Consider the following 24,292-nt stretch of genomic DNA (forward strand, 5'->3'; position numbering starts at 1 on the left):
ATATCATTTGTAAAAGATCAGGTTAATACTGTACAACTTATGGTCTTGAGACAACAATATCAGTCTTTATCTCCTGTGACACAGGAGGAAGATTCCTCATGTGCATAACAAAAAAAGGGGGAAATGTGAGGCCTGAGTCCTAATGGCCTCCAGGTATATCTTTAACCAGAAGTCTTTCAGTGTCGGGGATTCTAACACTCCCCATGCCTCAGGGCTTTTATCTACCCTCCGGACTCAGCATGTATCAGAGATTTCCTCGGATTCAGCGCGTATCAGAGATTTACCTGGCTCCTGAAGTCTCCCACGTATCAGGGCTCTGCATCCTCCCTAGATAATAATTCCCTAAGTAGACTTTGGAGCCGGGGGATTCCAACACGTCCCCCAACATCTCAGATCCCTGCCCTAAACCCCTTAGCAACAACCAATCATCTGTACCCCTAAGCCCTGGTACTACTCCACCCTATATTTTTTCCTATAAAAATGTGATAGTAAAAGAGCACGAAGTCTTTTGCCTTGGCCACTGCGTTAGCAAGAGCAGGGACCCTAGCTCGAGCTAGCTGATAAACTTTCCTTTTGCTTTTGCATTATCGTGTCTGTGGTGACTTCCTCTCGCCGACATTCCTTTCCGGGCTCAACACTATAACAGAAATACCACAAGTGAGTGGCTTTAAGAAACAGAAATTTATTTTCTCAGTTTTGTTGTTGTTGTTATGTACCGTGGAGTCAGCCCTGACTCATAGCGACCCCTCCTTGGGTTTCCGAGGCAGTGTCACTACAGAAGTAGGATTGCCCAACCTTCCTTCCGGGGAGTGGCTGGTGGGTTTGAACCGCCAGCCTTCTGGTTAGCAGTCAAGTGCCTTAGCCACTATGCTACCAGAGCTCAGTTTAGGAGGCTAGAAATCCAAATTCAGGGCACCAGCTCTAGAGGACGTCTTTCTCTGTTGCCTCTGGGGAAAGGTCCTTGTCTCTTTAAGCTTTTGTTCCTGGGCAATCTTCATGTGGCTTGGTATCTCTGTCCCCCATCTCTGCCTCCACTTCCTTTGCTTGCTTGATCTCTTTTATATCTCAAGAGATTGATTTAAAACACATCAGACACTAATCCTGCCTCATTAACATAACAAACACTGCCCACAGATACAGGGGTTAGGATTAACAACACATATTTGGTGGGGGGGGAGTCACAATTCAGTTCATAACAATGGTCAATGTTGTTATCCTGAGGACAATTCTTTCTCTAATAGTTTTGCAAAAACAGGTACTGCCAAAGGCTACTTCTAGGGCAGTAGCAACACCTGTGAAAACCCTTCCAGCTCCAATTATGCATAAGCCAGATACCAATCTAAACAGAAGTTCAGGCACATGCTGCTCTTTTTCTTTATTCACTGGTCCTCTTTTACCTTTTTCTTACTCATTTTTCTGTTTTGCTTGTTTTTTCCCCATCCCATTTCTCTTTTTCTCCCCTCTTCATTACTTCATTAATTACATGGCTTTTCAAAACCAGCTGTCCCCATATCTGGGCAAACATACCAATTTTTGTTCTGGGAGGGTTTCACAGGTATAGCTGCTACCTTGGAAGAAGCCTCTGGCTCTGGCAGTTCCTTTTTTTTTTTTTTTCCAAAACCCTTTCTTGGCCCCTTTTCCCAATTATGAAGCCATCTTATATACTAGATACTTTTAAACCTCTCATATAATTCCAGTATAAACTTACTGGTCCCAACTCAAACTTTGCTAGCTTTATCTCCTTTTACTCCTCCACTTTACCCAATCCACCTAGAATTTGGCTATTTCTAATCAGCCTAAGATCATTGCTCGTGATGTTCTTACTACATAGCGTCCCGTTACACCTTCTCCAGCTGCAGCAAACTACACGGTCTTTAAAAAACAGTTCAAACACCAACTCTTCTGAGAAACTTTGCCTGACTTTCCAAACCTGTAAGTGGAAAATTAATGAAAAGAGGAAGAAACTATGTGGTTGGACACTGGATGCCTCAAGAGCATGCAGGATTAGATTTACCATGAGGAAACAGAAGAGCACTGGTGGTGCAGAGGTCAAGCCCTGAACTGCTAACCAAAAAGTCTGCAGTTTGAATCCATCAGCTGGTCTATGGGAGAACAGTGGCAGTCTGCTCCAATAAAGATGTACAGCCTTGAAAACCCTATGGGGCAGTTCTACTCTGTCCTATAAGGTCACTGTGAATCAGAATCACTCGACGGCAGTGAGTTTGGTTTCAGTTTATGAGGAAACAAACACTGGCAAGAATTAGAGAAGCAGTTACAGTAACTTTCCCCGCTTCAGGTTTTGCCCATGATTAAGTAGGATGGCGAGCTTAGGATGAAACCATCTCTGAGCTTCAACTTCCCTCCACACCCTTGAAATCTGCCTTCCTCCATATCTTCCAGAGAATCCATGTGCATACAGAAACACACAGTTCTATCTTCAGTCCTCACAGATACTCTTAAGTGACCAAGAGAGACGAAATTGTCCATCCCTCAGAGAGATGTTTTTCCGAACCCACCTCAACGTACTCAGTGAGAAAGGTCCAAACCTGAATGGAGACTTGAGCTGCAGTCCTCGAAGATCCTGTTGGCAGGACGCCAGGGAATCCTACACAGAGGATCCCACCCTGAGGCTATTCGGGAACCAATACAGCTCTGGGCAAGACGCGAAAGCTCCACCCCTGTGCCGCTAGGTCTTCTCGGTTTCCGGATAGTGGCCCCTCGAGTCACTTTGTGTCTCATTTCTCCGCGCCAGAATTACTTCAGGGGGTGCGAGGACCTCCCGCTCCTCTCAGCTCAGATAACGCCTCAGGCTTCCCCTCCTGCCCAGACTCACCTCTTACTGAGAGGCCGGACCCTCAGGGCCACTCGCACATTCGCCATCCCTCAGCCACAGCCCAAGTCCAACAGGCTGGTCAAGCGGCCGCATCCTCAACCCCAGCTCCAAGTCCAGAAACCTCCCCAACCCGACCCCGCCCATCCCACGAGCCTCCCACGACGGTCGATTGGGAGGGAGGCCCGCAGAGCAGCGACCAATCCTGAATGTGGTGGGCGGGAGGAGTCCAGGCCCCGCCCCTCCTCGCTCCGCCCACACACATTTTTAGGGCCGCACCTGCCCTCACGCGCATCGAATCCCAGACGGGGCGGTCCCTGCAGAGCTGCTGCCAATCCTGAAGTTGGTGGGCGGGAGGGCATCCAGCCCCGCCCCTCCACCTCTCTAGGGTCGCCCCCAACTTTGCGAGCGAAGCAGTGAGGCGGGGGCGGTGCCTGCCAAGCGGCGGCCAATCCTGAGCCTGCCACACTGAAGAGCGCAGATCCGATGCGGCTAGTGCCAGACCAGTGTGCTGCAAGCAAGCGAGCTCGTTCCTTGGTTTTGGGATTAACTGTTGGCTCTTGGCAGCGTGCCTCGGGTGGCGTAGTGCCTACGGCACTTGACTGCTAACCAGCAAGGCTGGCAGTTCAAACCCACCAGCCACTCCTCAGAGAGAAGGTAGTGATACCGCCTTGGAAACCATCCAACTCGAGGGCAGTGAGTTTGGTATTGTACATAACTAGAAATCCAAACCAAGCCCGAGTCGTGTTGTTGTTGTTGTGTGCCACCTTATAGTACATACTGTCTCATCTTTCTCCCAGGAAGCACCTGGTGAGTTCCAACTGTCGACCTTTCACAATGCCGCCAGAGCGCCTATGTCCATGATATATAGATTCAAGCATAAGTTTTGGTTAACGCCTTAACGCCTGGAAGGCTTATAAAGTGCTTTGCTAAACGTCTTAATTTACTACATTGACTTGAACTGGCAAGTCTTACATTTTATAGGCCTATAAAATGGGGAATACCCACGTTTTTGCCGTTCCTAGCAAAGCAACAGTTTCTCTGAAAAGGAGTTTGGAGTGGGGGAGCTTGGGGGGGAGGGGCTAAAACGAGGGAGAGGCGTTTCGAGTGGGGAGAAGTATTTGGAGTGGGTGCTTTCCAGCGAGCTTCTTTTAATTGTTCTGGAACCTCATGGCCACCCTGATAGTTCTTGTGGTCCGGGAGGGAATGCTGTTTGATCACATTTGGTTCATTAATTCAAAAAGAAATAAGTATTAAATACTGAGTCAGCATTGTCCTAAGGCACAGAGGATATGCGGCCAAACAAAACAAAGTCCCTGCCTCCTCAGCACTTAGACTATACTGTGAAGGGAGAGGTGACAATCAATACATAAAGGTATGTCAAATGGTGCTAGGTGCAACAAAAAAGCAAACTGGCAGGGTAAGAAGATACAGTGATGGCCTCTCTATATGTAGGGGGATGGTGCTATACTGGTTATAACTAGTAAAGCACTGACTTTCACTTATTAAGTGCTAAGATCTGATTGCTTTTCATGTATTATCTCATTTAATCTTCCTAAGATTCCATGAAATACTTTTATCATCTTTGTTTTACAGATGAGAAAATCGAATCTGATTAAATAAATAACAAAAAACAGAAGAGGAACCTGGATTCAAAAATGGGTCTAATTCTAGAGCTAGTGCTCTTCCTCCCCACATGATAGTAGCTAAAGTAGCTCATCTTAATCCCACATGCCCTCTCCATCCCCACCCCAAATTCAGGAGGCTTAAAGCACATCTCTGAAAGTTGAATAAAAAATTTATCAGAACTTAATCATAGGTACTAAATTATCTTTTTCCTTTGGGGGATACCTGAAGCTCAACTTACCTCAACTTTTTGTGAGTCAGAAAGTCTATGCTTATACTTTAACTGGGTAAGCTAAATAAAGAATCATTTCTTTGTATTACTTAGGATTCAGACAAGGGCCACAACATTTTATTAAGAAATATTAATATTTTAAAAAAGGTTTATTTTATTATCTTGAAAAAGATATAATAGAAAACAGAAATAAAGCCAAAACAACCAAGCATATCAATATTCATAACATGAAAGGAAAGATATACACATGTATATAAACTAATATAGGAAATCACATGAAGACAAAGCTTTGAAACCAAGGCTGGGCTTGAATAGATTTCTGATGAAATACAACTGAAGGCTTCACTTAAGTGTTAGGTAATGTTCAAGATATTATGACCACTCTTCTATATTCCATTTGCACAAATCAGCAAAGTAGACTTCAAAACATGATCCCTGGTTGTTCAGGATTTTTTTTAATGATCCTATATCTTTAAGAGCAATTACTTTACTTATCCCATTTACTATGTCCTGAAGTTTTCTTGTGTTAAGGCGTATGTGTCAGTGAGCCCTTGTCATGTAGAGAATTCAACAGTACAAAAATACCGTACACATTTAAAAATAAAACAGAACCCCAAATCTGAAAATACAATAAACCAGGGGTAGTTATATTACTGATGCAAATCAGTACCTTCTGAGGCAGTTGTATCATTCTACCACTCCATGTTGTACACACAATAATTTTAGACTAGGTAAAATACCTGAGCACTTTATGAGGTAAACCTCTAAAGTTTCATTAGAATATGCTGCTTTTCTTTTTATTCTACTTTTCTTTTCTACCTATACCTAAGGCTGCCAGTGAACACCCCCAAGAATTGCTTAGTGTGTTTACTGGCTGTAGCAAGTTCAACAATTTACTAAAAGGACTCAAAAGACTCAGAATATATCATCATATTCATAGTATGAATTATTGGAGTAAAAGGATAAAAAGCAAAATAGCAAAAGGAAAAACCACACAGGGTGAATTCTAGGGGAGAAACCAAGCACAAGTCCTCTCCCAGTGGAGTCACATAGGATGAACTTAATTCTTCCAGCAACAAGTTGACAGTATGTGTGAAATGTTGTCTCCTAGAGAAGCTCATTGGACACTGGGTGGCCAAGGTTTTCACTAGGAGGTACTCATGTAAACACCCTCTGCCCAACATGTATCAAAATTCCAGACTCCAAGAAGGAAAGGAAGTATTCTGCATAAACCACACAAATAGCAACTCTTAATCAGTCAGTGTAATGGAACATTCCTGAAATCTATGTTCCCAGATGCCAGCCAAGTGCCAACCTTGTAAACAGGCTTTTCAAAGTCAGGATTGCTATGTTAATGCTTTGCTGCTCACTTTGTCACAATTCCACAAGAATAATCAGCAGACAGTTTCAAATTCAAGAAAGCTCTTCTAGTTCAGGAATATGCATGTTTAAAGACATTTAATAGAGATTCTGCTGCCTGAGAAATGAATGGTTAATGTACTCATTTTCAGAAACCTCATAGTTATTATTTGTTCCTCAGTTTCAGTGAAAACTGAAATTAAAATATATGGGGGCAAAAAAAGAAAATTCAGGTTGGTTTTAATGAACCTGGAATCCTGGTACTTTAACATAAAGAGAGCTCTTTCAGTATTGCTAGCAGCAAAACCTACAAATACCCAGGCCACATTTGATTAGAAATAGACTTATTATGATTATACATAATGAAGCCAAAATAAAACAGATGATGTTCATTTAGCATTAATAGTTTGGATATGAACTTTAGAATTAAAAGGTAAAGGAGGCATTATAATGTCATGTTTATGAAGGTCATTTTCTTCAGCTAATATTTTAGGGACACAAGAGGAAACTTCCCTTTGTTGTTCTCGCCACTTGAGTATATTCTCTGCTAGTTCTTCTGTCTCAGTTACCAAAATATCCATCTTTGCTAAAGCTTTGCTCTGTAATATTTGAAAAGGGGAAACAGAAATTACATGCCTGTCATTAATTCTTCATCATTTCATTATAATTATGATACCAAAGTTAACATCAGATCTTTTTCCAGACCCCTAATACAAAAACCAAACCCAACCCACTGCCATCGAGTCGATTCTGACTTACAGTGACCCTATAGAACTACCCCATAGAGTTTCCAAGGCTGTAAATACTTACAGAAGCAGACTGCATCATCTTTCTCTCACAAAGTGGTAGTGGTTCAAACTTCTGACCTTTTGGTTAGCAAGTGAATGCTTTAACCACTGTGCCACCAGAGCTCCTCCTCCCTAATAGAAAAGCTCCTTAAAATCCTGCTCCCCCACTTCTTACAGTATAGACCTTCTCTCTGTGAGTTCAGCTCACCTTTGTCTTCAATTATCACCTCAATACAAATGACCCTCAAATCTACACTGTCGAACCTAACCTTCTTCCTATAATTCAGTCCCACATTTCAGTCTGTTGGAACAATTACTATCTCAAACTAGTTTAACTGCAGTTCAACAAACATTGATTGGATATCTTCTATATGTGTAAGACAAGACAGAAAACAAACTTGTTAACTTCTTTAACCCATAATTCATCCTATTTACCCTGAAGTCACTCAGGCTAGAAATTCATTGCTTTGGATATGTCTCTCATCCAAACAGTACCCATGATATAGAAATTCTACCTTTAAACCCTCTCCAAAAACCTACAGAATCCTTTCTATCCCCATGCTTTAAACGTTTGTTTGAATAACTGTAATTATGTTTAACATTCTCCTCCTTTGGTTTCTCTTCTAATCCAGAGCCTCTCTTTAACATGCATAAGATTCACCTGAGGATCTTGTTAAATTAGGATTGATTCTGAAGGTCTAGGTAAATGAAGACTGCAATTCTCCATTCCTAACAAGGTGATGCTAATGTTGATGTTCTCTACCCACAAGCAAGGCTCAGTCTAATTTATCCAATATTTTTCTCATGATTAAGGCACAGTTTTGAACATGTCACTGCCCGGTGCCCTTCACTTAAAAAAAAAAAAAAAAAATTCAATGTGTCCCTATTACTCACACAGTGATGTCTAAACCCCTTACTCTTGTTTTCAAGGCATTCCATAAACGAACCCTAAGCTAATCTCCCCTGCTCAACAGGAGGCAGCAGCCAAAATGTAGTACAACTCTTTCCCCAACTACCTGTGTGTTTTGGTTACCTAATACCACTCTAACAAGAATATACCACAAATGGGATGACAAACAAGAGTTTATTCTTACAATTTGGAGGCTTTAAGTCCAAGTTCAAAGTACCAAGCTCTAGGGGTTGGGTGAAAGCCCCTCAGCCTTGGGCTTCAGCTCTGCCTCCAGCTCCCGGCCCACTGAAGCTAGAGGTTTTTCTTCACTCAGACAGCTGCTGGCTGTTGAGACTGACAAGCCCAAGGTTGACAAGTAAAAAGGCACAATCCTTATGTTACCAAACCACACAGCAGGCCATTAATTCAAGTCCACTGTAAGTCCCAAAGTCGGCAGAGCATGGCAGGCTGCTGAACATGACACAGCTACATGCAGGGTTCAAGTGTGAGACCATTCCCCAAGACTTCTGCTTATATACAGGAAGCAGATCACATTCCCTAAGGCAGCTACACAGCTGCTCACAGTAGATTCCACCATGGAGTTGATTACCAGTCCCATCATGGGAACTACTATATCCAGCTGCCCAGCCACTCAACCAGGCCCAGCCAAGTTGACACACAAATTGAACTACCACACTGTGCTCTCTGACTTTCATGTCTTTATTCACATTGTTACTTTTGTCTGAACTATTCTTTCTAATGTATATCTAAATCCTACCGATACGTCAGGATTCAGCTCACCATACACTCCTCTATAAAACTTTACTGAAGTCTTCCTACCTCCCATTCTACTCCCAATGACACTAAATTGAAAGTCACCCCTCCAATTTTTGTGCTCAATAGACTGCATCATCTTTATAATTTTGTGCCATACTTAATATGCAAATACAGTAATATGAAGTAGAAAGTATATATGTTATAGCAGTCTCACCAAACTTCTGAGACTTTTCAGGGCAGGGACTGATCTCTCACAATACCTAATAGCACAGCCCTTTAGTTAATGAAGACAACATGTATTTATTAGATGTTGGAATAAAAGAATGTGAAATAACTTCCAAAGAAAAATGATGTAGAAAGGAAAGTAATTTTGGTTTTTAAAATAATGAACTCATAATATTTACAATCAAAAAGTTAAACAAAGAGATCACATATTTGAGATTTTGGTATAAAAATTAAGAACAAAAAACAAACTAAGCCAACTGCCACCAAGTCATTTCTGACTCATACTGACCCTTTAGGACAGAGTAGAACTGCCCCATAGGATTTCCAAGGCTATAAATCTTTATGGAAAGCAGACTACCTCATCTTTCTCCCATGGAGCAGCTGGTAGGTTTGAATTGCCAACTTGTTGATTAGCACCCAAATGCTTAACCACTGCTCCACCAGAGCACCTAAAACTAAAGTAAGACAGCTAAAAATAATGTGAAAGGAGTTGATGAGGTATTAAGATACTATCACTGTATTAATACTTACCATGTTCTTTAGGTTTGCATCTAAATGGGGGATATTTCTAATTGTTTCAAGATGGATTTCTAATTTCTCAATGAAAGTTACTGCCAACTCCAGTAAATGTACCATGTATCTAGAAGAGGGAGAAAAAAGTCAACTTTTTTTTAGCTTAATTTTGTATTTCCCTCCTTTTTTTTTTTTCTTACTTTTAATTCGAGAAAAGAGAATTACAATCAAGCCAGTAACAATCTTTCCACATTCATGGAAATATTAGGGTAAAATGGTTCTCTTTTACTTTATGTAGGACCTATTTGTCATCCCTATAGAGAAATGGAAAGAGACTACACTAATCATAGCTGAAACCCAACCTAATTTTAGACAAACTTCAAAGTTAATTATTTTCTTATATAAGGTGAAGGGCTTTTTCCTAGATAAAACCTAATTCCATTTTAATCTACTCTTTCTCAGTGAAGAGTGAGGACAATAAGGGTAAATGTACTTCATAGAAACAGTCTACACATAAACTATTTTGAATCTCTGTATTTGCAAAATGCTTTAAAATCATTACTTAGTTCTTCTTTAAGGAGCTCTGGTAGCGTAGTGCCTAAGACACTTGACTGCTAACCAGAAGGCTGGCGGTTCAAACCCACTAGCCACTCCTCAGAAGGCAGATGAGGCAATCTACTTCTGTAGTGATACTGCCTCAGAAACCCAAGGAGGGGTCGTTATGAGTCGGGTCCAACTCAACGGCATATAACAACAACAACAGTTCTTTGATGTAGTAAAATATATGTTTTAATGCATTAATGACTATGTACTGTACTGGACAGATACTGACACTATATCCATGAGAATGAGATTTTGTATATTATTTTACTACAAAGTAAATACCCTGACACTTAAGAGAAGACAATGATCTACTCAGGGTCAGCTAGTGAAGCATTGGTGGAGAAAGTTAGCAACAGATCCCAAATGCCTACTCCTTTGTTTATTAGTAATAAACTGTATCTTCAACTTCATAGTTGTAATACTCCTATAAGGAAGAGACAAACAGAAATAATCTCTGTTCTATGGATTGGGAAACTGAGGTAAATTTAAGTCATTCACATGTAAACAGCAAAGATGAGACCAAAACTCAGTTTTTCTCTCCCCTAGTTGATATAATTTTCATCTGTCTCTGCTTAAACCTCCCTCTTATCCATGCCACTCCCAAAAGAATTTTTATGTATAAAACCCAAAAACCAAACCCACTTCCATCAAATTGATTCTGACTCTTAGTGGCCTTATAGGACAGAGTAGAACTGCCCCATAGGGCTTCTAAGACTGTAAATCTTTACAGAAACAGACTGACTCACCTTTCTCCCACAGATAGCTGGTGGGTTTGAATCTCCGACTTTGTGGTTAGCAGCTGAATGCTTTAACCACTGCACAACCAGAGCTCCTTTCTTTAATATACATGTAGACAACATTAACTCAAGGATAAATTTATTTTATGGAAAAGTCTATATTAAGAAAAACAATTTTACCTTTGCTGCATGCACGGACCTAATTTCTTTCAGAAAATCATCTTTTTTAATTTCCACAACATAATAACAAAAGGAACCCCTTTCTTTTCACCATAGCTATAATTCTTTAAAAGCAAGGATTTTCTAGTTTAATGTATCATCATTAATAATAATGTTAACAGATATAATCACTGATACACTGTTTAAACTAGTCTAAATAAACCCTATTCTCAGAGTATAAGTGTAAATCTCTTAATTTCTATTTTTCAGCACTACCTGTGATATACAACTTCAATAGGCAAGTTTTCCTGGCATATGGGTTTCATCAGTCTGTGCCTGAGGGACCTCTTCTCTTTCAGCACTGCTTCCAAATGATTATTCATGCTTTGCAGGGTATGACATTTCTGAGCTACACAAACCAGAAATAAGAATTATAATTACCAATGAACAAATAAGCATGGAATCACTTATCATTTCTTTGCTCTGGTTTAATGTTACCAATGTCAAACCCACCATTTTCCTCCTAAATTCTCCCTTCTGTTATTTTTAATATCACTATCATGTTCCGTATCAACTGCTTTCTCTTACTTTTTCTACTGACAACCAACTTCTGTGCTAAATTCTTTCTGTTTCTCCACTGTACCTCCACTTCAGTTAATATAGTTGGAGCCATACTCTTCATAATCTCTTTTCCTGTCCCTGCCTCTAATATGCAACATGGAACATTGAAAAACAAAGTCTCTTATAAGGTATTTCTGATTATCTCAATATTTTCCCCAGAATTCAGTTAAAGACTGCCAATTTCTTCTTCTTTTAAATTTTTATTTTGAAAATATTTCAGACTTACCAAAAAGTTTCAAAAACAGTTCAATGAACTCCCATATATGTTTCACTGACACTCACAAATTGTTAATATTTGGCTATATTTTCCTTTTTGCCAACTTACTCTACACATTCATAAACCAAACCAAAAAGCCTAATCTGTTGTCATGGAGTCAATTCTAACTCATGGCAACCCTATGTGTTACAGAATAGAACTACTCCATAGGTTTTTCTTGGCTGTAATCTTAACAGGAACAGATCACCAGGACTTTCTTCCACAGTGCTGCCGGGTGGGTTTAAACCACCAATTTTTAGGTTAGTAGTCAAGTGACTGTCCTTGACTTCAGTCTTTTCTCCAAGGAGTTGTGTTTCCTTTTGGTGGAGAATAGTATTTAGAAAACAAGTTCTGGGCACTAGTTGTACTCATTATCGATAGGTTGTCATTATTCTAGACTCTTTCAGTAGACAGAGATAAAAAAAAAAAAATCCACATACACAGGTAGCCTGATTTATGATGGGATTCCATTCTGATGACTCCACTGTAAATTAGTTCTAACGTAAGTTGAATATCTCATTTTAAAAATTTTCATTATTTTTGCCCTTTAATATCAGTATCTTTATAAATCTTTGTTTTTCTTTGGGAGTTAGAAATATTACATATAAACTTACAGATACATTTTAATACATACATACATTAAAAATACAAAAAATACAATAAAAATTTATTCCAACAATGAAGAGAACCTGGACAACATTGGTGTTTTGTCAGCTGCAGTAGTAACTCCCTTGTAGAAGTTCTGTATCATCTGGATTATGCCTGGGAATGGGGACAGCATTTCTAATCAGAAAATTAGTGAGAGTTGTCTACATGGTCCTTTTCTTTTTTAATTCATATATTTCATGGTAGTAACATCTCACTGCTTCCTGAATTTGCCTACTGACTTTAGCAAAGACATCAGCATTTGAGACTATGTTTTCAAGCAACTAAAGCTCCTGATTTGGTAAAGAAAAATCTTTAGCTCATCCTTTCACTGTAAAATTTTTTGACAACTTCTCTCCTCCTTCTTCATTATCTCTTCTTCACCATCATTTCATCAGTAAACTCACAGGAATCTTCTTTTGGATTTGGTCTCCTATCCAAATCACCAGTTATTTGTGCAACTGTCCTTACTCTCCTTTTCTGACTTGTTCTTTCCCCATTAACATAAACTCACTGCCCCCTAAGGTTCCTATCTAATCTTTCATGTTACTGTTGTCAATTTGATACCATTTAGATAGTTCTTAAAAAGACCATAATGTTCAAGGCAGACCTATTTTACTAGTTAAGTACTTGTTTGCTTTTAAGAAAAGTTAAGGGGATATTTTTGGTTTAGGTTTAAAGATTATCGCAGAGTAATAGTTGTAGGGGTTCACCCGTCCCTCCATAGATCCAGGAAGTCTAGAGTCATGAGAATTTGAAATTCTTTTGTGTAATTTTTCCCCTTTTGGTCAGGATTCATCTATGGAATCTTTGATCAAAAGGTTCAGTAATGGTTAACCGGGCATCATCCAGTTCTTCTGACCTCATGGCAGTTGTTCATAGGGGCAATTAGCCACATACTCCACATGGTCCTTCTGTTCCTGACTATTCTTCTTCCTCTGTTGCTCCAGGTGGATAGAGACCAATTTTTGTCTCTATTGCCTTGGAAGGCCTCTTGCAAGCTTTTAACACCCCAGGCACTATACAATGAACTAGGAGGAAGAACAGAAGTACTAAACACATTATTAAGTCAATTAACTAGGATATCTCATGAAACCATGACCCGAACCAAGGAACCAAATGCCATGAGGTGTTTGGTTGGTATCTAAGCAACCTCAGAAGCTACTCTTTTTTTTGTCTTTTTGGTTGTTGTAAATATATCCATCTTACAACTACTTTTTACAGGTATACAATTATTGACAGTCATTACAATAATCAGCTATGCAACTCTACCTTAATCAATGTGATTTTTTTCCATCACCATTAACACCACTTTTCCCTCTCCCTCCTGCCCTGGTAACCACTAATAAACTGTTCTCTATACATTTGCCTTTTATTATCTTTTTACATAAGGAGGTCCAGTGGTGCAGTGGTTAAAGCATTCAGCTGCTAACCAAAAGATCAGTGGTTTGAACCTACCAGCTGCTCCACACGAGAAAGAGAGGTAGTCTGTTTCTATAAAGATTTACAGCCTTGGAAACCCTATGGAGCAGTTCTACTCTGTCCTACAGGGTTGCTATGAGTCAAAATAAACTCAATGGCAGTGGGTTTTTGGTTTTGTCATTTTAGGTAAGTGTGCCCATACAATATTTGTCCTTTTTGTGATTTACTTCTTTCACTCAGCATAAAGTCTTCAAGCTCTATCCATATTACACCATGTATCAAGACTTCATTTCTCCTACTGGCTGAGTAGTATTTCATTATATGTATGTAGCACATTTTGTTTATCCATTCATCTGTTGATGGGCATTTAAGTTTCTACCTTTTGGCTACTATAAATAGTACTGCAGTGAACACTGTTAAACAAGTCTCTGTTTGAGTCTCTGCTTTCAAGTATTTTGCGTATATACGTAGGAGTGGAATTGCTGGGTCATATGGTAACTAGCTCCATTTTCAGTTTTTTTGAGGAACTACCACATTGTTTTCCAGAACAACAGTACCATTTTACAATCCCACCAGCAATGGATAAGAGTCTCAGTTTTCCCACATCCTTGCCAACATTTGCTATTTTCTGCTTTTTGTTGTTGTTGTTATCTCAGCCATCCTAGTAGGAAGAGCTGTGACAGCACGATAGGTAACACATTTGGCTGCTAAACAGAAGGTCAGCAGTTCAAACCTACCAGCTGCTCCATGAGAGGAAAATGAGGCAATCTACTTCAATAAAGATTTACAGCCTTGGAAACCCAACAGGGGTCACTTTGAGTTGGAATCAATTCGATGGCAATAGGTTTGGTTTATCCTAGTAGTAGAGTAATAGTAGCTCATTGTAGTTTTGATTGGCATCTTTCTGATCATTAATGATGCTTACCATTTTTCATGTGTTTGGTGGCCATCTGAATGTCCTCTTGCGAAGTGTCTATTCTAGTCCTCTGTCAGTTTTAAGACTGGATTATTTATTTATTTATTGTGATTTGGGTGAAAGTTTACAGAGCAAATTCACTTTCCATACAGTAGTTAATATACACTTTGTCTCCTGACATTGACTACAATTTACCACAATGCAACAGCTCCCCTCCTACTTCCTCCTGATAGTTACCTCTTCCCTGTGTCCATCCCTCCATGCACTCCTGCCCTCTGAGCTGTCTCCCTGTGCATAAACAGCCCTTCTTTCTCCCATGATTGTTCCCTCCAGGAAGTGTATCTACCTCAGGTAAATGTTCAACTCATATGCCTGTCTTTTGTTTGACTGGAAGCCATAGGTGTGGGTTCAATTCCAGACCTGAAGGGCATCTAGGGGCCATAGTTTCAGTGGTTCTACCAGGCTCTATCAGACCAGCAAACCTGGTCCCTTTTATAACTGGATTATTTTTTTTGTTGTAGTTGTTGAAGTTTTATATATATTTTGGTTAAGATTCTTGTTAGATATATGGTCTCCAAAGATACTCTTTTTCGGTAAAGTCTTTTGATGAACAAAAGTTTTTAACTTTTATAAAGTCACATTTATTTATATTTAGTCTTGTGCTGTTTGTACTTTTGTTAAAATATTAATCTATTGTTGAAAAATAGGGCTGATAATGCTGCCCCTGCTTTTTCTTCTAAGAATTTTGATTTTAGTGTGTACATTTAGGTCCTCAATCCATTTTGAACTTGTTTTTGTGTATGGTACGAGGCAAGGATCCTGTTTCATTTTTCTGAAAGAGGAAATTTAATTTTCCCAGCAACATTTATTGTAGAGACTCTTCTTTCCCCATCAAAAGGACTTAGCACCCTTATGAAAAGTCAGTTGACCACAGATTTGTGGATTTATTTCTGAACTCTCAGCTCTATTCCATTGGTCTATGTGTCTATTGTTATATACTAGTACCAGGCTGTTTTAATTACTATAGCTGCAGAATATGTTTTAAAAAATTAGGAAGTATGAGTCTTCTCAGCATTGTTTTAGCTATTTTGGGCCTCTTATTTTTCCATATAAACTCGAGGATTGATTTTTCTATTTCTGTAAAAGAGCCTGTTGGAGTTTTTTTTTTTTTTTTAATTGTGCTTTGGGTGCAAATTTACAAAGCAGATTTGTTTTACATTCAACAGTTCATGCACATTTGATTTCACAGCCCCAATTACAATCCCCAACCATAAAAAGCTCTCCTCCCCATGACTATCCTCCTCCCTGTGCCCTTCTTATCTATGCATTCCTGTCTTTCCAGCTTTCCCTCTATGTGAATGCTACTCATTTGATGTCTCATAGTTGATTGATTTAAGGAGTGCACCTCCCTAGGGTAAGTGCTCTGCATGTAGGTCTTTGTGTTGTTGGGCTGAGAGCCAGTCCACAGAAGTAAGTCCATTTCTAGGCCTGAAAGATAACCCGGGGCCATAGTCTCAGGGGTTCCACCATACTCTATCTGACCAGTAATTCTAGTCATTTTTGTGTTCTTGAATTTTGTTAAGGCTATTAGAATTCTGATTGGTATTGCATTGAATCTATACATTACTTTGGGTGGTACTGACATCTTAATCAAACTCAAACTCTCATTGTCGTCAAGTCGGATCTGACTCATAGCAACCCCTCCTTGGGTTTCTGAGGCGGTATCACTATGGAAGTAAATCGCCCCATCTTCCTTCCGAGGAGTGGCTAGTGCGTTTGAACCTCCAGCCCTCTGTTTAGCAGTCAAATGCCTTAGGCACTATGCCACCAGAGCTCCCTCTGACATCTTAATAGTAATACTAAATCTTCCAATCTATGAACATAGAACATCTTTCTATTCATTTAAGTCTTCTTTAATCTCTTTCAACAGTATTTTATAGTTTTCATTGTGTAAGTACTTCACATCCCTAGTCAGATTTATTCCTTGCTGTTTTATTCTCTTAGATGCTACTGTAAACGGAATTGTTTCCCTAATTTCTCTTTCAGATTTCTCATTGTTGGTGTATAGAGACTGAATTAATTTGTTTGTTGACCTTGCACTCTGCAGCTTTGCTAAACTCCTCTATTAGCTTTAGAAGTTTTCTGTAACAATACTTTTTAGTACTTTACTCTTGTCAATTAACAATATACCCTGGAAAATCATTCTGGATCAGTTCATAAGGATCTTCCTCATTCCACTGAGTATGTATGTGACTAGAGTTTATTCAAACAATTTCCTAAGCATAAGCATGTAAGCTATTTCCAATTACAAATAATGCTGCAATCAATAAATCTGTGCACATGTACTTTCATATTATCAAGATGTACCTTCAGGGTCAATTCCTAAGAGGATTACTAATTCAAAGGATAAATGCAACTGCCTCTAATATAAACAAAGAGATTGTCCATTATACTCCTCTGTATCCCAATCAGTTTCAATCATCCAATATACATTCTTTATTACAATGTCAACTGCATACTATCCACTGCTTATGTTCTCCTAAATTTAAGGAGCTCCCAACTTGCTGACTTGTCAAGCTATTTGTACCAGTCAAGCCAATAGGATTCTACTTAAGCACAGAAATAGAAGACTTTATTAGTTTGGGGCAATACCTGGAAAAATTATGGTATATCATAATTTGGCTGACTACTGCTTATTTAAGGTAATCCAACAAAAAGTTCAAATCCCAATAATAACCCACTTAACCAAATCACTTACCTAAAAAGAAAGGATGAACAACATCTGCCGTATCTTTTTCTAGTCTTAAGAGTTCAATTTCCAAGTCTGTCTATATTAGGAACAAAAGTAATATTTAGCTTATTCAGAAAGTAGCCTGAAGAAAAGGTTTAAACTTTGTTAAATATTCCTAGTCTTTAACCTAGGAATATCTAAAAGGTGTGGGATCTTTATGAGAGGTCACCAGATTTAATAAACCTTTTCACTCTGTTTTTTTAAGCCCTGCTGCTGCTCTTCCTCCTACTAACTACTATTACTATTATCACTACTATTAACTACTACAAATAAATACTTATCAAGTTATGTGCCAGACACTGTTCTAAGTACAAGAGAATTGCTGATGTTTGAATCAATTAAGATTTTTCTTCTGTGCTAGAAGTAGAAAGTAAAATTGTAAAATAATTTACCTGGTAGATTTCAGCTTGAATATTTGTGATGCGTTGTAATCTGGAGAAATTCACAAAGCAAGAAGCTGATTTCTTGGACACATTTAACATCTCCTATGGGTAAAAAAAAACAGAGAAAGCAGCAAGCAGCAGTGTGTTACAGAAAGTTTTTGTGTGTATTGAAATAGCATGCCAGTGGGTCTAAAATATAAAGATATATCACGTCCAACACTGTCCCTGAATGTGAAGTAGAGTAAAACAGTAGCAATATATATTTACTGTTTTTAAAATGTTCACTATCCAGAGGACATCAGGCTCAACTGGCATGGCATGCTGCACAGAACATTGTTCCACCTCCTACTTTGGCGAGTAGCAACTAGGATCTTAGGAGTTGCAAGCAGCCATCTAGATGTGGCGATGGTCTCTCCTCATCCAGAGCAAAGAAGAATAAGGAAAGCCACAGATTCATGTAAACAATTAGTCCTCCCAACTGGTACACCATACAATCCTCACCCTATAGGACTACAAGACCAGAAGAACTAGATGGTGCCCAGCTACCAATGTCGGCCACTCGGAGGGGGATTTATGTAGGAGATCCTGCATAGAAAGGGAGAACAACGTGGAACAAAACTCAAAATCATTTTGGGGTAAAAAAAAGGTGGGGGGAAACCAGGTTTGCTGGTCTGATAGAGCCTGGTGGAACCACTGAGACTATGGCCCCTAGCTGCCCTTCAGGTCTGGAATTGAACCCACACCTGTGGCTTCCAGTCAAACAAAAGACAGGCATATGAGTTGAACATGTATCTGAGGTAGATGCACTCCTTGGAGAGAACAATCATGGGAGAAAGAAGGGCTGTTTATGCACAGGGAAACAGTTCACGGAGCAGGAGTGCATGGAGGGATGGACACAGGGAAGAGGTAACTATCAGGAGAAAGTAAGAGAGGAGCTGTTGCATTGTGGTAAATTGTAGTCAATGTCTTGAGACAATGTGGTTGTGAACTACTGTATGAAAAGTGAATTTGCTTTGTAAACTTTCACCCAAATCATAACAAAAAAATTTTTTTAAAAAAAGTTCACTATCATAAATCACATGCCCAAATATTTAAAAAAACAAAAACAAACAAGATTTGATAAGTTTGTACTAATGTCTAAGGCATTTGTACCATACACAATAGATTTGTATTACTGATACCCTTCCAAATGACCCAGATCTAGTCTCTTTGATCTTCCTGTAGTAAAAACATTCCCTTCCCCCATTGAATCATTTAGATGATTCATCAAATGACCGCTGTTGGCAACAAGTCACTCATACTATCTTTGTTCATATTCTTACTTTTTTACAGGAATGTTTGAATGCAGGCATAATGATTCTTCTAAAAAGAATAATGTTAAATATTTAGCTTTTTATATATACTTTTATTTTATTACTCTCGGTTATGCTGCCCTCTCCTTTACTTGTTGTTGTTGTTGTTATTTGCCATCGAGTCAGCCCTGACTCATAGCGACCCCTCCTTGGGTTTCCGAGGCAGTATCACTACGGAAGTAGGAATGCCCAACCTTCCTTCCGAGGAGTGGCTGGTGGGTTTGAACCGCCAGCCTTCTGGTTAGCAGTCAAGTGCCTTAGCCACTATGCTACCAGAGCTCTCCTTTACTTAGGTTGTAGATTATCTTAGAATAAGAATATTTATCTTGTTCATGCATTGGCTTCATCCAAAATTTTCAATATTCTCTTCTTTGTTTCTAGAATGTTAGCACAAGAAAGAACTTTAAAAGATTATATAGGCCAGGGATTGCAAACTATAGTGTACAAACCAAATTCCTGTTTCATATGGCCCATGAGATAAGAATGGTTTTTACATTTTTTTTGTTTAAAAAAATCAAAAGAATGGTATTTTGTGACATGTGATAATTAAATGAAATCCAAATTTCAGGGTCCAAAAATTAATTTTACTGGAACATAGCATGTCTCATTCATTTATATATTACATCTGCCTGTTTTTGCTCTACAACAGAACTGAATAGTTGCAACCCATGGCACACTGGTGATTCGAATGTGAAAGCTGGAGACAAAGAAGCATGGGTAGTTGGAAAATATGGTCTTAGTAATAGATATGTCAGAGATGGCATGATGGAATTTTGCAAGACCAACAACTTCTTCATTGCAAATACCTTTTTTCAACAACATAAATGGCAACTATAAACATGGACTTTGCTAGATGGAATACACAGTAATCAAACTGACTACATCTGTGAAAACAGACAATGGAGAAGCTCAGCATCATCAGTCAGAACAAGGCCAAGGGCCAACTGTGGAACACATTATAAATTGTGCATAAAACAAACAAACAAACAAAAACTCACTGGCCATCAAGTCGACTCCGACTCATAGCAGCCCCTATTGGGTTTCCAGAGCTATAAATTTTTATGGAAGCAGACCATCCGTCTTTCTTCTGCAGAGCAGCTGGTGGGTTCGAACCACCTACCTTCTTGGTTATCAGCCAAATGTCTTAACCACTACACCACCAGAGCTCCTTAAATTGCTCTTATCCAAGTTCAAGTTGAAGCTGAAGACAATTCAAACAAGTACACGAGAGCCAAAATATAACCTTGATTATATACCACCTGAATTTAGAGACCATCTGACGAACAAATTTGATGCACTGAACACCAACTACCAAAGCCCAGATGAGTTTTAGGATGACATCATACATGAAGAAAGCAAAAGGTCATTAAAAGGACAGGAAAGGAAGAAAACATCAAAATGGTTATCAGAAGAGCAGAGAACTCTAAGCAGAGAATAGGTAAAGCTAATGTAAGAAATGATGAAGGAGAAGATTGTTTTCACATTGTGAGGACTGCAATGAATGTTACAAAACAAAATGTGTATGAATTGCTGAATGGAAACCCAATTTACTCTAAACTTTCAGCCATATCACAATTAAAAAGGTTAAATAAAATAATAAATAAATAACCCTTCTTTAAGGGAAAAAAAAAAAAGGATGAAGAAAAAGAGCTGAATAGAAGATTTCAAAGGGCAGCTCCAGAAGAAAAAGTGAAGTATTATAATGAATTGCGCAAATACCTGCAATTAGAAAATCAAAAGGCAAGATACACTCAGCATTTCTGAAGCTGAAAGAACTGAAGAAAAAAATTCAAGCCTTGAGTTGAAATACTGAAGGATTCTATGGGCAAAATATTGAATGATGTAGGAAACATCAAAAAAGATGGTAGGAATACAGTCTCTGTACCAAAAAGAACTGATCAATGTTCAACCATTTCAGGAAGTAGCAAATGATCAAGAACCGATGGTTTTGAAGGAAGAAGTCTAAGCTGCGCTGAAAGAACTGGTGAAAAAACAGGCTCCATGAACTGAAGACGAAAACAACTTAGGTGGCCATCAACAGAAGAAAAGATAACCAAACTAGGGTACATACACACAATGGAATACTATGCAACCCTAAAGAATAATGTAGAATCTGCAAAACACTGTATAATGTGGATGAACTTGGAGGACATTATACTGAGTGAAATGAGTCAATCACAGGACAAATATCATAGTAGTCTGTTATTTTAAAAAGTCAAGGAAAAGTTTATATATGGAAGGAGATTTTCTTTGTTGGTTACCAGGCATGGGAGAGGAGGGGTGGGAATAGTGCCAGATAGATAGAGATAACTATTGATTTGGTGAAGAGAAGGGTAATTTACCAAATGTGAGTGATCAACATGGTGGCACTGAGGAAGAAGACACAGGTGCATGGGAGGTACAGACAACAAAGATGAACCCTTTTGCAAATACAGTACTGAGTTATCAGTGATAGCAAACATTGATTTATGGGTAGATAGATGGGTGGACAGGCTGAACAATCGGGTATGTCTATGCAGTGGGGAGTGTGTCCATGACCATATATAGGCTTGGCAGACAATGTTTCTATAAGTATATTTGTATGTTGTATAAGAATTTCTAGGTATATAGTAGAGCTGACAAGGGACAAGGTTGTGGTCACTTCTTGGGCACAGCCAGCTAACCAGAGGGAGCAAGTAGTTGGATCTGTGTGCTTGGGACCATGGTCGCAGGGAACATCAAGCTCAATTGGAATAACATACTACACAAAAACATTGTTCCACATCTTTCTTTGGCGAGTAGTGACTGGGATCTTAAAAGCTTGCAAGCGGCCATCCAGATGCTGCGATGGGTCTCTCCTCATCTAGAGGAAAGAATGAAGAAAACCAAAGATTCATGGAAACAATTAGTCCAAGGGACTGGTACACCCTGCAATCCTCAGCCTATACGACTATGAGACCAGAAGAATTAGATGGTGCCTGGCTATCACTATCAACCACTAAGAGGGGGATCTATGTAGGAGATCCTGGATAGAGTGGGAGAACAATGTGGAAAAAAACTCAAAATCATTTTGGGGAAAAAAAAAAGGGACCACGTTTGCTGGTCTATAGAGCCTGATGGAACTTCCGAGACTATGGCCCCAGCTGCTCCTCAGGTCTGGAATTGAATCCACTCCTGTGGCTTCCAGCCAAACTAGAGACAGGCATATGAGGTAAACTTTAGGTAGATTCACATTGGAGAGATCAATCATGGGAGAATAGAAGGGCTGTGTATGCACAGGGAGACAGCTCAGGGGGCAGGAAAATCTGGGAAAGAAGGACACAAGGAAGAGGTAGCTATGGGGAGGAAGTGGGAAGACAGCTGTTGCATTGTGGGAAATTGCAGTCAATGTCATGAGACAAAGTGTATCTGAACTGCTGTATGGAAAATGAATTTGCTCTGTAAACTTTCACCCAAATTACAATAATAATTTTTTCAAAAAAATTCTTTGTCTTAGATTGGGACTCTCATACATTGCTGGTGGGACTATAAAATGATACAATCACTGTGGAAAGCAGTATGGCAATTCCTTAAAAAGTTGTTATTAGAAATACCATTTGATCCAGCAATCCCATTACTAGGTATATATCCTAAAGAAGTGAGAACCAGGACAAGAACAAATATATGCACACCCATGTTCATCGCAGCACTATTTACAATAGCAAAAGATGGAAACAACTTAGGTGCCCATCAACAGAAGAATGGATAACCAAAGTAGGGTACATACACACAATGGAATACTATGCAACACTAAAGAATAATGTAGAATCTGCAAAACACTACATAACATGAATGAACATGGAGAACATTATGCTGAGTGAAATAAATCAATCACAGAAGGACAAATATAGAATTAGTTCATTATTGTAAAAAGTCAAGGAAAGGTTTGTATACAGAAAGAAACTTTCTTTGTTGGTTACCAGAGGTGGAAGAGGAGGAAAGGAAAACACTGCAAAAATAAAAACTAAATTAAAATTTAAAAAATTTCTTTCTCTTCTTTCCTTCAATCTCAATGTCCTTGATCCCATTTCCCCCATTCTCTTCTGTCACTTTTGCCACTGTATTCCATTATTCCTTCATATCTTCAATGTCTCCCTCTACTGGCTCCTTCCTCTTAGCTTATGAACACGTTCTTGCCCAAGTTAAAACTGCCTGCCCTTAGGTTAGTCTCTCTCCTATGTTCTCCACAAAATTAATCCCTTCTTTTATTTACTTTCCAAAGTCTTTCAGGTCTTCTATTCTATTCAAACCCACCAGCCACTCCTCGAAAGGAAGATGGGGCAATCTACTTCCGTAATGATACTGCCTCGGAAACCCAAGGAGGGGTCGCTATGAGTCGGGGCCAACTCGACGGCACATAACAACAACAACGACATTCTATTAATATTATTTGCCTTTAAGGGTGCATCTTTCCCAGGCGCTCTCTGTACCCAGCACATGTCGCTCCAAATATGCTTCAATTCTTCTCACAAACGAGCATTGTTTGAGAATGCGTGTTTCAACTATCTGAACGTACTTCCCAGCCCAGACATCCACTACAATCTAGAGGCAGTTAACAGTGGAAGAAAAAAGGCGGGTCAACGCTGCTCTATTTTACCCCCCACAAACTGCAGCCCCTTAAGAGAGTCTACTCGAAACACCATCTACTCCAGAGACCGCTTTCGAAAAACCCACGGCAGAAGGGTCATTGTTGTAACCAGAAAGGGGCTCCATTCGCCTCTACTCTAATACAGCCCCTAGCCTCCTTCACTCACACCCGGTACACATCACAGCCGCCTGTGTCGTCACCGTGATTATCCCTTTCACGACGCCCTAGCAGTCCCACGCACCTGCGTGACTAGCCCCGAAGCTATGAAATGGTCCAGCATTAGTCCAGCAGCGTTTGGTGCCGACGCTGGGTCCCAGGGGTTGGCAGCGGCCATGGTTCTGTGGCACCACCCGCGGTGGCGCCCAGGGACAACAGAATGCTGGCTAAAGAGCGGCGCAGCCCGATGACGTTGTAGGGCGTTTACTACTAGGCGGAAGCCCGGGAACGCATCCCTGGCGGGCACGGGTCCTGGGTCTTCCTCTGCTTAGCGATTTGTGAACTGAGGGGTGGGAAGCGAGTCCAAGGCTCCCTGATCCTCCGTGATCTCCCAGCGGCGCCTGGC

The 24,292-nt window shown here is 39.6% G+C and overlaps 1 protein-coding gene across 1 annotated transcript; it reads right to left on the reverse strand.

Annotated features, from left to right (window-relative positions):
* Positions 1-6,436: 6,436 nt before the first annotated feature.
* On the reverse strand, positions 6,437-24,064 carry HAUS2 (HAUS augmin like complex subunit 2). The gene is made up of 6 exons (XM_007935272.1): positions 23,972-24,064; positions 17,782-17,874; positions 17,357-17,426; positions 11,015-11,147; positions 9,258-9,366; positions 6,437-6,646 (listed from the first exon to the last, which is right to left on the reverse strand). Exons 1-6 carry the CDS (start codon positions 24,062-24,064, stop codon positions 6,437-6,439), a joined length of 708 nt encoding a protein of 235 aa, XP_007933463.1.
* Between the last annotated feature and the right edge of the window lie 228 nt (positions 24,065-24,292).

Source organism: Orycteropus afer, unplaced genomic scaffold (genome assembly GCF_000298275.1).
Source record: "Orycteropus afer afer isolate SDZICR_OR568_19922 unplaced genomic scaffold, OryAfe1.0 scaffold00026, whole genome shotgun sequence".
NCBI lineage: Eukaryota > Metazoa > Chordata > Mammalia > Tubulidentata > Orycteropodidae > Orycteropus > Orycteropus afer.

What these genes read in the sequence shown, in the direction of transcription:
- HAUS2 (XM_007935272.1), bottom strand. Translation starts at nt 24,064, where the DNA reads ATGGCCGCTGCCAACCCCTGGGACCCAGCGTCGGCACCAAACGCTGCT. An exon ending in TTCAAGCTGAAATCTACCAG is followed by an intron (nt 17,427 to 17,781) that starts GTAAATTATTTT and finishes TTCCTAATATAG; the next exon opens with ACAGACTTGGAAATTGAACT. An exon ending in ATTGAAGTTGTATATCACAG is followed by an intron (nt 9,367 to 11,014) that starts GTAGTGCTGAAA and finishes TCCCTCTTCTAG; the next exon opens with ATACATGGTACATTTACTGG.